At 32.0% G+C, this 13,359-nt stretch overlaps 1 protein-coding gene across 5 annotated transcripts in view; it reads right to left on the bottom strand.

Annotated features, from left to right (window-relative positions):
• Nucleotides 1-418: 418 nt before the first annotated feature.
• LOC143057584 (uncharacterized) overlaps nt 419-13,359 on the bottom strand; it is a 101,131-nt gene continuing 88,190 nt past the window's right edge. For 3 of the 5 annotated variants that reach the window (XM_076230906.1, XM_076230907.1, XM_076230905.1), the window contains 2 exons: nt 4,062-4,403; nt 419-3,469 (listed from right to left, as the gene is read on the bottom strand). In XM_076230906.1, the coding sequence (XP_076087021.1) occupies nt 2,768-3,469; nt 4,062-4,379 (1,020 nt within the window). In that variant the 5' untranslated portion in view covers nt 4,380-4,403 and the 3' untranslated portion in view covers nt 419-2,767. Of the gene's footprint in view, nt 3,470-4,061; nt 4,404-5,483; nt 5,616-6,795; nt 6,941-13,359 lie in introns of those variants that run through there. The other 2 variants (XM_076230904.1, XM_076230903.1) reach the window with 2 other exon arrangements.

Raw genomic sequence — 13,359 nt, 5'->3', positions numbered from 1 at the left:
TGTTAAGCACACGAACAAAATACGAAAACATCGTATATGTTGCATACCACAGAGTTACACTTAACCTGGCATTTGGAACTTCAATTTATCTATGCCACCTCGACCATGAGTTCAGAGAAATGAGTATACGAGTAATTGAAGGCATCCAACAAACAAAATATGAAGATATGAAAAGATAAAAATAAATACATTTAGATTATAGCGCAAACTGAGTGCTGAAATTTATATTGTGATTTGGCTGTGCAATTCTCTTTAGACGTCCGGGTTGCAGAAACTAGGAATTGCAATAGGATTTAGACTAATGTATATCAAACACGAAAAAATACCAATTATCTTCACCCCAAGTAATATATATAAAAATCAACCCTTAAAAGGTTAATTCAAATGGTAGCTGTACACAATCATCTATTAACAACTGAAGTCAAATAGTGCTTTTTATTGACTTGGTCAAGAATATACATACAATTACATATTTTCAAAAAAGGTGTTTAAACATCACCATTACCTTATTCTATTTACATTCAATTATTTCAAAAATAAGCAACAATTGTTTGGTTACCAGTCAGCGATATTGCTTTTCTTTATTTGAAGAAAGCAACTTGCTTCCTTGTTTTTGTTAACTGTCTGTACAGAAATGTATGTACAACACACAAACAAAAAATTACGAGAGAAAACAAAATAATATCATGCAGAATGTGAACGAGAAAACAAATGCCCCCGCTAAATAAAAAATTTGCAATTTTCCAATTAAAAAGGAGCATAACTCTAGAAAGAAAATTGAAACAGTTCTCAAATTTGAACTCGGTGCGCGTTTTGGGGTTTAATGGATTGTGTACGAGTTTCATAAAAGTGGGATCGGGCTTGCAGGCGTAGTCTCTTCGATGACCATTCATGTGTTTGTTGAATGGCTGCTCTGTCTCGCCAACATACTGCATGCCATATCGACACTGAAGAAGGTATACAACAAAGACTACACCGGCAAGTCCGACCTCCCCGTAAGTCGTCATTTGTGATAACCTAAGCACGCCAAAGCTGATCTCAAAAACCTTACCTACACACTCATAGACCACAACGAGGGTTGATCAAAGGCCAAAAATACTTGCTCGGGAAAGATTTTGTATAAGAAAGCTAAGGACAGTTTCCCCAGAGGGCATCAATGAAAAAACTATAGAATGAGTCCTTCATTTTCCCTACCATCACTCATTTTTCCTACCATCACTCATTTTCCTGCCATCAATCATTTTCCTGCCATCACTCATTTTCCTGACATCACTTGTTTCCAGTAACTCCGGCTTCCTTACTTGACTCTTACAGTTTTAAGGTAGTTTTTGAATTATACTAGTTTAAATGATGATTCTTTTCATTTGATAGGGATGTACAAGTACGCTGTCACGTTCAATTATTTAACCTCATCAAAATTTATTATTATTTTTTTATCATTATCAAACTGTTACTTATTTGGGATTTTAAGATTAAATACGCAACCTCTGTCTTTATAACTCTATGCGGTGAGGGAAGTTAAAGGGTATTGAAAAGGCCAAAAGGAGGAAATTCGAAAAAAAAATTAATACAATCTTCGGCTGGATAGCCACAGCTGCATGCGGGATAAGTTTTGATATTAATCCATTTATTATGCCCCATTTATGGACATTATGTTTTCTGGTTTGTGGGTCCGTCTGTTCGTTCGTTAGTTCGTCCGTTCGTCCGTTCTTCCGTTCGTCCGTCTGTCCCGCTTCAGGTTTAAGTTTTTGGTCGAGGTAGTTTTGATGAAGTTGAAGTCCAATCAACTTGAAACTTATTAAACATGTTCCTTATGATATGATCATTCTAATTGTAATGCCAAATTAGAGATTTTACCCCATTTTCACGGTCCACTGAACATAGAACATGATAATGCGGATGGGGCATCCGTGTACTTAGGACACATTCTTGTTTCCCCTTCTTCTTCAAGGTTTAAGCCATTCAAAGAGAAGTGTCGTATACATAAATGCGATTCTGTGTTAAGCGCAAGCCGTAGTATGGTTCATGTTGCTTAACTCATAGATTTCTGTTTAATACTTTGTGAATTTTTTTTTTTTTTTTTTTTTTTTAATTTCTATTGAGAATGCACTATCCATCTTTCCTTGACTTATTAGTAAATCTGTTTTCTTATCTACCTTTGGTATTGTATTTCTTTGCTAAAAACACTAGGGTAAATTTAGAGCTTTACAGCTGATATTGATCTTTTGTAAAATTAAATATAGCCTGGGGTCCTTTTTATTTATACTGTTAAATATATATTTATTTTATTATATTACTGACAATGGGGACTGGTCAATCTGAGAGCAAAATTAATTGAATCAGAAGCAATGTTTCTTAATCATTGGTTTGAAATTGCTGGTTTCCATCAAACATCAAAATTTATGCAAATATTTATTCAGCCTCACTTTAGATTCAGAGTCAACTGGCACTGAATCGATCACGTGGTATTTGTTCCCCACCTGGCCCTTGCGACGCGCAGCTAGATTGGGACGGGATGCCAGGCTACATTAAAGACCGACCTCACGTTAATCTCAAATGGATGGTTGTTTTATTGTGTTTTTTTTTTAATTAATTTTGATTGTAGTTTATCGAGTTATTCACCTTCTTGAATCTAAGCAATTCACCAACGATTAGTATATTTGATTAAACAACTTCCGGTTTCTTAAGTAAGATATCCGATTTCCATAAGTGAGAGACATATTGATTAAACAACTTCCTGTTTCATATAAGTACTTAAGAGCATTTATCAAAGTTTTACAATCTTTTTAACCTGTTCACCATCACAAGTATTATCCGATAAAATAAACCAATGACCCCATGATTTTGCTCTTGAAATCTTATTTGTATTACCAATAACCCAGTTATTGTTGATCACATAAGGATCTAATGTTGCTGTTGTGTTTTCTGGAAATGAATACCATTTGCCATCTGCATATTGATCTAACGGTAAGTATTTAGGTTTCAACCCACTAACTCGTCTTTTTACAAGATCTGATAAATACATTTGATCATTCTCACTTTCAGGTATGCCCTTTTCAGGGGATAAATTTGATATTTTTTTCTCCAATGTAAGCAACTTGGCATTTAACTCCGTCCATAAGAATTTTGTTGAATTAGTAGGAAACATATATATGAAACCACCAGCAACCACACCTGGTCGATTTGAAACCGGATTTACTAAAATATCATATCCTTCATTTTTGACCAATGACGGAACAGGGTTTCTTATCCATAAACAATCTACCTCAAACAAAAATATCGGTATATTATTCTGTAAAATATCTAGTAATATTTGTGTCCTACGTATCATAAGACGTATATATCCAGCATGACTATAAGATTGGTCGGTCGACACTGCTGACATTCCAGAAATGGCTACCACGTTTATTTTTGGCCATAATTTATTTAGCTGGTCTTTGGATTCTTCATCTGTTGTAATGAATAAAACCTGAAATGTAAATTTGCAATACTATTCATTAAGGTTTAGGTACTAGTATAGGTTAATGATTTATTGTTAAGTGCCGTACGGAGACCTACATAATAGTTATTACCTTCTATGTTATTTGGTCTCTGGTGGAGAGTTGTTTCATTGGCAATTAAACCACATCTTCTTATTTTCATATTGAAAAGTTTTTATGTTTTCTGTTGAATATCAGTTTTATGAAAACTAAAATCTACATACGCGTTTCAAAGGTCCTTTACGATCCTTTATTGAATTTGGAAAACGGGTTCATAAATCATAATGCTTAATGTTTAGCTTTCGAAAAAAAAAAAATAACAATGTTGCAGACAATTTTTTCATTGCTCGTTATTGAAAGCCGTCGGGTGACCTATATAGTTGTTAACTTCTGAGTAATTTGATCACTATTGGAGAGTTGTCTCATAGGCAATCATACCACATATTCTGACTTTTATATTTACAGTTCACATACAGAGAGAGAGAGCGCGCGAATAGTTTTCAAAATTACTTCTTTAAAACGACCACACTAACCATGCTAACAATCTTTCTTTTAGAGTTTAAATCTAGATAATAATAATACCTGTTTATGAATACCCATTTGCTCTGTATTACATAACCAACTGAAAGCAAAAGGTAGGTATGCTCTGTTTATAAGGGTAACCAGTAGAGGAGATACATTAATTTTTCTGATCAGATCTATGATCTCTGGAAACTTGCTTGTGTAGTCCTTTGGTATTTTAATTGATGATGATTTACTACTTTTAATAGTGTGTTCTGATATGAATATTAGGTTGTCATCTCCAGTAGTAATATAGTTCTGGGTAAACAGAGACAGATATACTAAGAGGATCACAATTGTAACTAGCATGGACACTATCGTCAATTTCATCCTCCTCATGTTGAAGTGGGCTTAGAAACCTATCTGAAATAGGAAAAACAAGCATATTTTGGTCAGCATCAAATAAAACAATTATGTATTCAAATACTAATTAACCCGTCATCCGAGATTGTTCATGCTATTTCAGTTCTCGTTACTCAATTGGTGGTTGTTTGTTGCATAGACAAGATGAGGGCTGATGGGTATTGCGTATCAATGAAGATTTATAAAAAAAATGTCTGACATAATAATTTATAACCAAATTTACCTCGACTTGCGGCTCGGGAAACACAGTCCCTTCATTGGTATTTTTTAAGGCAAATACCACTCCATAACATGACAAAATCTACCGTATCAAAAGACGTTTTCTGCATTATATTTGACTTTCTTCATTAATATCTTATCAACATTAATTTATACTTTTTAATTTCGTTTTGTTTAGAATAATGAAATTATTGGTTTCATAATTGTGAAGAATATGAAACATTTTTTAGTATGGATTATCCTGTTCTGAACAAAGGATTTCTCTATACATGAATTAGTTAGCACAGCCCTGAAGCACATTCAAACATATAAATGTTGTGTACGTATGTTATCTATAAACACATTATATTAACATAAATATAATTATTTATTATAGGGTGCTAAAATATATATATGTGTGCTGTAGTGTATCAAAGGTGCGAGTTCGAATCCCGTTGAGGGACAAAATTAATGTTGGGTACAATTTTCAGACTTTTATATAATTTATATGAATAATATATGGGCATGCAACTTTAAGAATAACAAAGGACTAAGAATATAGATAAGACCCTTACTCCAGAAACTGATGATTGATATCTATCATAAACATTTAGCTTATAGCTTTTCTCAACTCTGGTTAGTTTTTTCCTCTTTGCTTTATGCTTTAATACTTTTTTCAAGCATTCCGCTCCATTAATTAATATATAAGAAATTTATATAAGGCAGATACTATTTTTTTTACTTATTTGAAAAATTCAATTTTAGTTGATAACATCATTTGCATGTGTATTAACAATTGAGTTATATAAAGGTGTAAATCATTTGGGTTCATAAATGAATAAATAAACTAAATTATTTTTTTTATTTTTCAGTCATACTCACAATTATTAACGTTTTCAATTTGTACTATAATTTTCCCAGACATATAAGAAGTAATTGTTCCTCATATCCATTAGACTAACTAGTCTTCACTATAATGACCGAAATGAAGTCATACACTAACCAGGAAATAAACTATTGATCAAAAGGAGATAAGTTAACACTTGAGGACTTAGTATAATTACAACATTTAAAATTCATAATTCCCTTTCTTCATTGACTAGAAGCAATTTACAAGCTTCTTTCTTAATGCGATAATCCTTTACTTATAATTATTATTATCCTATTGTTCTTATCAACAATAACAGGAAATAGGCACATACATTGCATTTCGGTAAAAAAAATATTTAAATACAGTATTTAATTTGCGCCGCAAGCTTATGTTTCATTCGCGCTAAAAAAAAAATAATACTACCTTTGCGCCATTTTACAGGAAACATGAAGAAAAATGTTAAATATACATTGTATACATCATGATTACTAGACTTGCATGCAGAAGAAATAACACCTCCCATGGAAAATTTAGTGAGTTCATAGCAATTCCTCTTACAAACCCGAGTCACTTGTACTTATTTGGCCAGCAACTATTTTGATATGAGCGTTACTGATGAGTCTTATGAAGACAAAACGTGCGTCTGGCGTATTTTAATTATAAGCCTGGGCCCAGTTTCACGAAGCTGTCTTAGGACTAAGACATGTCTTAGGATTGTCTTATGACATATCTTAGTCCTTAGTGGGTTTCACAACGTGGTCCTAAATTAGGACATCTCTTAAAGTTGGTCATAAAGTTAGGACTACACGAGAGGTGTCTTATGATGGTCTTATGATAATCATAAGTTTATTTATATAAACTATACTCATTTTTATATTAATTTTGCTATTTATCTTGATATTATATAATTATATATTCTCCTTTTCCTGCTTATATAACTTAATCTTTATAGATTGACGGATTATTGTGATTTGTCAACAATGAAAATACAATGTCTTGATATCAAGAATGCACATAACCGATCAAAAGATCAATGATGGATAAAAAAAATCTTAATTCAAATAGTTTGGGTGGGGTTGGGGTGGGGTGGGGTGTTAAAATTGCTGCAAGTTTTGTTTATCCAAAATCGATTTTACATATATCCTTATTGGTCAATCATTTTCCCCCGAATTAAGAGGAGGGGGGTCAGTGAAAAAACTATGTGAATTAAGTGGGGTTTTTTTATCCATCATTGAACTTTTGATGTCGTCTGTTATGCAAAGACTTAAATTTATTGATTGCAAATGGCAAATTTTTCAATGATAAAAATATTGGGGCACTTACTTGTAAAGAATCCACTGTTGTTGACTATTGTATTATGTCTCCTGAATTGTTTACAAATATTTTAGATTTTTAAATTATTCCTTATGATCCAATGCTTAGTGATGTGCACAATGCAATTTATATTGAAATGTCATGTAAAGATATGTTGATATTGACGTTTCAAATGTCAATGGGACAATGACAAATATCAGAAGTTTAATGATTGCATTGATGAAGCTGTTAGTCATTAAATTGTAACAGTTGTTAAACTTGAAAAATGGATACTGATCTGATAGATAATATTGTTGTTAATTCAATAGTTCTTTAATTTTACAAGCTGCCTCAAAATGTGATTTGGTATTGGGGGAAAAAAGTCACTAGAAAGGGAGATAATTCTTTAAAAACAAGAAAGGTTAGGAAACCATAGTTCAATAGAAAATGTTTTGAGAAACGTAAATTGTATCATAGAGCACAAAGTTATAACTGGAGAGTTAAAACTGTTGAATTTAACAATGTGCAGTAAAGAGTACACAAAAGTTGTATGTACTCAATAAAGATTGTATAATAAAAATTTCATTAAGAAGTTATAAGTATTGAATGCTTCTTTTTGTACTTTCATAGGGTTGTAAAAGCGTTGACCGTGCGCACATCTTTAGAATAAAGCGCTTCCGCGCTTCATACAAAATGTACTTCGGTTTAACGCTTTTACACCCCAATGAAGTTACAAAAAAAAAAGCATTCAATTCTTTAACAAATGTAAAGGAGACCCTGTAAATCCTGGGGCCGTGTCAACGAAGCTGTCCTAGGACTAGGACATGTCTTAGGATGGTCTTAGGACACGTCTTAGTCCTAAATTCGGTTAACGAAAGTCTCCTAAAGTAAGACATGTCCTAAATTTGGTCCCAAAGTTAGGACATATATGTCTTAGGATAGTCCTAAAGGCTTACCATATCCTAAAACGAAGTAAAAACAACAAATATGGCATAAACTCAATGATGAAAATACTAATACAATATTAAACTATTAAAATGTTATAAAAAAATCAAATAATGAAACAATTTTTTTTTCAAATATTTGTTAAAGATTTAATTGTGTTACATTATTTTCAATTTGTAAACAAATTTTATATTTAAAATACTTCCAGATATCAACAAAAAGAGTTTACAATATTCAGTTTGATTTTTTGAAAAAATGAACTTTGTGTGGGTCTGCTAGAACTAAATTGATGCACATGCCTAAATTCATTAAGATATTGCAAGTCATTTGGTGAAGGGCTTTATTATAAACTTAAATTGCTTTTCTGTAAACAAATTTATATGAAATGGACATCAATATCCAAAAAGTATGTTTGACGATGTCATATTTATATAGAATAAATGATGCTGCCCTTTTTGCTTAAACATACTATCATCATGAGTGACTTTTTTTCCACTTAACCAAACTGTGCAAATGAATGTTAATTGAAATGTTGAAAACAATTACTTCCTTTTTATTAATCCTTATTCAATACATGTAATGAAATCGACTAGACCCAAGACAAAACTAATTTAACTAAACTGCAGGACGAATATCGTATTTAACAAAGTGGTGTGACTATTTAGTTTTCTTGTCGTATGAAATTCATTTTATATTGTTTTAACATGTATAATAAAGTAGCTAATAGTATTGCGTTAAAACTTTTATTTTGCGTAAATTGTTTTCAATGATTGAGCCCTTCTCCCTTCCTTTATACATGTACAGTGAAATACAATAGCATATATGTCATTCGATTCTCTACATATATTTTTCAATTAAATAAATGTGTTAGGATGGTCCTAGGTCCATACCATCGTAGTTAGGACAGTCCTAAGATAGCTTTGTTTTACATCCTAAGACATGTCTCAGACACGTCCTATGACTATCCTAAATAATGTCATAAGACCTATCTTAGAACATATCCTAGGATACTTTCATTGACATGGCCCCTGATAATTACAGGGACATTACGGTGCTTACCTGTTTTGGTAAATTATTCACATGTGTGCTGAATCAAAGAGCTTAATTGTTATTTAGATAATTTTGATCTTTACTTGAGATGTGACAAATCTTTATTTTGTGCTTTTGTTGACTTCCGGAAAGCCTTTGACTCGGTGGATAGATGTGCATTATGTGCATTATGGCACAAGTTACAACAACAATGTATTGATGGTAAAATGATTAAAGTAATTCACAGTATGTTAAAAATGCCAAATCTTGTGTACGATTAGGTTGTAACATCTCAAGTTACCTTTTTAGCAATGTAGGCATACGCCAAGGAGAAAATTTGTCTCCTGTAATATTTTCATTGTTTTCAAATGATCTAGTTGAATTTTTTGTCACATTCTTATGAAGGTTTGTCAAATGTTTACCATGCTGCTCATATTTTCCTTGATAATGATGAACTTGGTGTATATTTTAGATTGTATCTTTCACTTTACGCTGATGACACTGTAATTCTAGCAGAGTCCTAATCTGAATTGCAAGCTGCCTTGAATGCCATGTATTTGTATTGCAAATGTTGGAAATTAGAAGTAAATGTTGCTAAGACTAAGATTGTAATTTTTAGAAAACGTACTTTTAAACTGAATGATAACCTTGCATTCACTTATGATGGTCATATTATCGATATTGTTGATGATTTTACATATCTTGGAATAATTTTCGCTTCAAATAGATCATTTTTTTAAAATAAAGAAAGATTAGTTTGTCAAGCTAGAAAGACTATGTTTAGTATATAATGAAAAAAATAGAAAACTAAATTTACCTATTGATATACAGCTTGAGATGTTTGATGTAATGGTTTTACCTTTATTAATGTATGGTTGTGAGATTTGGAGTTTTACTAATAACAGTATACTAGAATCATTTTGTATGCAATTTTATAAATATATACTAAGTCTGAAAAATGTACACCAAATTGTAATATGTATGGTAAACTAGGAAGCTTTCATATTGATATTTTTTATCAATAGTAGAATGGCTGCATTCTGGAAAAGAATTATTTGTAATAAGCAAAATAATCAATTAAATAAATGTGTTAGGATGGTCCTAGGTCCATACCATCGTAGTTAGGACAGTCCTAAGATAGCTTTGTTTTACATCCTAAGACATGTCTCAGACACGTCCTATGACTATCCTAAATAATGTCATAAGACCTATCTTAGAACATATCCTAGGATACTTTCATTGACATGGCCCCTGATAATTACAGGGACATTACGGTGCTTACCTGTTTTGGTAAATTATTCACATGTGTGCTGAATCAAAGGGCTTAATTGTTATTTAGATAATTTTGATCTTTACTTGAGATGTAACAAATCTTTATTTTGTGCTTTTGTTGACTTCCAGAAAGTCTTTGACTCGGTGGATAGATGTGCATTATGTGCATTATGGCACAAGTTACAACAACAATGTATTGATGGTAAAATGATTAAAGTAATTCACAGTATGTTAAAAATGCCAAATCTTGTGTACGATTAGGTTGTAACATCTCAAGTTACCTTTTTAGCAATGTAGGCATACGCCAAGGAGAAAATTTGTCTCCTGTAATATTTTCATTGTTTTCAAATGATCTAGTTGAATTTTTTGTCACATTCTTATGAAGGTTTGTCAAATGTTTACCATGCTGCTCATATTTTCCTTGATAATGATGAACTTGGTGTATATTTTAGATTGTATCTTTCACTTTACGCTGATGACACTGTAATTCTAGCAGAGTCCTAATCTGAATTGCAAGCTGCCTTGAATGCCATGTATTTGTATTGCAAATGTTGGAAATTAGAAGTAAATGTTGCTAAGACTAAGATTGTAATTTTTAGAAAACGTACTTTTAAACTGAATGATAACCTTGCATTCACTTATGATGGTCATATTATCGATATTGTTGATGATTTTACATATCTTGGAATAATTTTCGCTTCAAATAGATCATTTTTTAAAAATAAAGAAAGATTAGTTTGTCAAGCTAGAAAGACTATGTTTAGTATATAATGAAAAAAATAGAAAACTAAATTTACCTATTGATATACAGCTTGAGATGTTTGATGTAATGGTTTTACCTTTATTAATGTATGGTTGTGAGATTTGGAGTTTTACTAATAACAGTATACTAGAATCATTTTGTATGCAATTTTATAAATATATACTAAGTCTGAAAAATGTACACCAAATTGTAATATGTATGGTAAACTAGGAAGCTTTCATATTGATATTTTTTATCAATAGTAGAATGGCTGCATTCTGGAAAAGAATTATTTGTAATAAGCAAAATGAAATTGCTGCTACTTTGTACAAGTTATTATATAATATGCATATCAAAAAACCTTAATTATTGTGGTCTTTCAAACGGAACTGGCTGTCACGGAGTGTACCAAAAAACGAGTCATATCAAATCTGATCAAACAATGTCTTTGTGATCAGTTCAAATAAACATGTGATACTTCTGTTTAAGATTCTGTTAAATTTGTAGTGTAGTCCTGTCATGTAAGTTTGTCATTTCAATTGTACATTTAACATTGCCATAAAAGCGGGAGGTTTGGCATACCACAAAACCAGGTTCACCCAACCAGTTTTTTTTTTTCTTAAAATGTCCTGTACCAAGTCAGAAAAATGGCCAATGTTATGTTATAGTCTCATATATTTGATGCGTTTCCCTCAGTTTTAGTTTGTAACCTGGATTTGTTTTGCTCTCTCAATCGATTTATGAATTTCGAACAGCGGTATACTATACTGTTGCCTTTATTAAATTATAAAATTTTCAAAACAGTTAATAATTTTGAAAGATATATTGTTGATTAACCAATTGATCTTCCAAAGGCATATTTTAATCTAGATGTATGAACCACAAAATGCCAATAGAACAAAGTCGTTTTTAGGGTGTCGAACGTGATGATCACATTTGTGATTTATGTTTGGTGATGAATTTCATTATCTATTTAAAGGAAACAAAGGCTTTTGCCCTGTAATGTGTATATATATAAAAAGCCAAATGCTATAAAGTATTGTGAACTTTTTTGTTCTGATGACTACAATTTAATTGCCAAATTTTGTAAAATTGTCCTGTTTGTTATAAATTAGATTCGCCTTCCACTGTAAATTCCTTAGATCATTTTCTTTATTTATACCATTGGATATGTAACCATGTCATTCTTTTATATCATTATTTTGTATATTTGTATATATGTTATTGTTTGTTATTACTGTTTGCATTCACATACCCCTGATGGGACCTTGAAAAATAAAAAGTTTCAAAGTTTATGTTCAAGTTGACAAGATGGATTTCTATCCAAAAGGAGACAAAAAGAAGAAATAAGTTTTGTTTACGCCGCTTCATGTGATGTATTATGAAATACTGTTGTCCGTCTGTCCGTCGTCAAAATGTCTGACAATAAACTAAATCACTTTTATTAATGTTCATGCAACTTTGGTGAATTGGTATAAGCTCCCTCCCGACATTTATAAATCTTAGATTGTACGTTTCCGAGTTACGGGATCTTAACATAAAAAGGCGATATTTTCCAGTTTGTTAACAACTCAAAAATGCTTTGTAAAGTTTTCATGAAACTAAGTAAATAGTTTATATCTATTAAAATAAGCTCCCTTTTCTTTGCAATATTGGTCTTTGGAATTGAGTACATGTACAAACATAAAACCACCTTACTAAGCCAATATCAAACTGCAGAGGCAGATCAAGCCAGTTTGAAGAGGGGGGGGTCCCAACTCAGGATAAAAAGGGGGGGTTCCAACCCCTGGAACCCTCCCCTGGATCCGCCACTAAACTGAGATTGACAGAAATCCCATTATAAAATTAAATTATAAACACATCCAAGGTGTAGACAAGTCGGAAGTCGAATCAAAGATTACCCTGCTTTACTGATAAAGAGACCGGATGTTCATGTTGTAAGGATTTAGGATTAATTTGTCTATTTCTGGAAATAAAAACGGTGTTTCAAAGTTACTTTTATGCATACCTTTGTTATGTACATCTGTTTTATTAACGTAATTAACATGTCAAAGTTTAGCTGATGGTGGTTGGAACAAATGAAATGATCATTGGCTCAAAATCAAAGCACCGCTGTAATGCTAACCTTTCATCAATCAACACCAGTTATCAAAGAATTAACACGTAAAAAAGTTTTAAAGTAATACTGAATATATAATGAAAGGAAGATTTTGTTCGTTGAAAATATTATACATTTTTGCAAAGAAAATGTCTATTCACATATATATGCAGAATTTGTATTGTTCTATACTCAAATATTTAAACAAGTTGTTGATATGTGTTTTTAATTAGGGCCCCGCCGACGGCGGGTCGCCCTATAGTGATCAGTCTGTCCGTCCGTCCGTCCGTCCGTCCGTCCGTAACACTTTCGTGTCCGCTCCATATCTAGAGAACCGTTATGATTTCATACTTAATACTTAACATGATTATTAACCAACACCAGAGGGTGTGTCATGTTGTATGTACAACTTCCTAGGTCAAAGGTCAAGGTCAAAAACTTTGGTTTCAGTTGACAACCCCGTGTCCTGTGGTGATGATCGTGTCCGCTCCATATCTAGATAACCATT

Source organism: Mytilus galloprovincialis, chromosome 13 (genome assembly GCF_965363235.1).
Source record: "Mytilus galloprovincialis chromosome 13, xbMytGall1.hap1.1, whole genome shotgun sequence".
NCBI lineage: Eukaryota > Metazoa > Mollusca > Bivalvia > Mytilida > Mytilidae > Mytilus > Mytilus galloprovincialis.
This window is presented reverse-complemented; position numbering and strand designations above follow the sequence as displayed.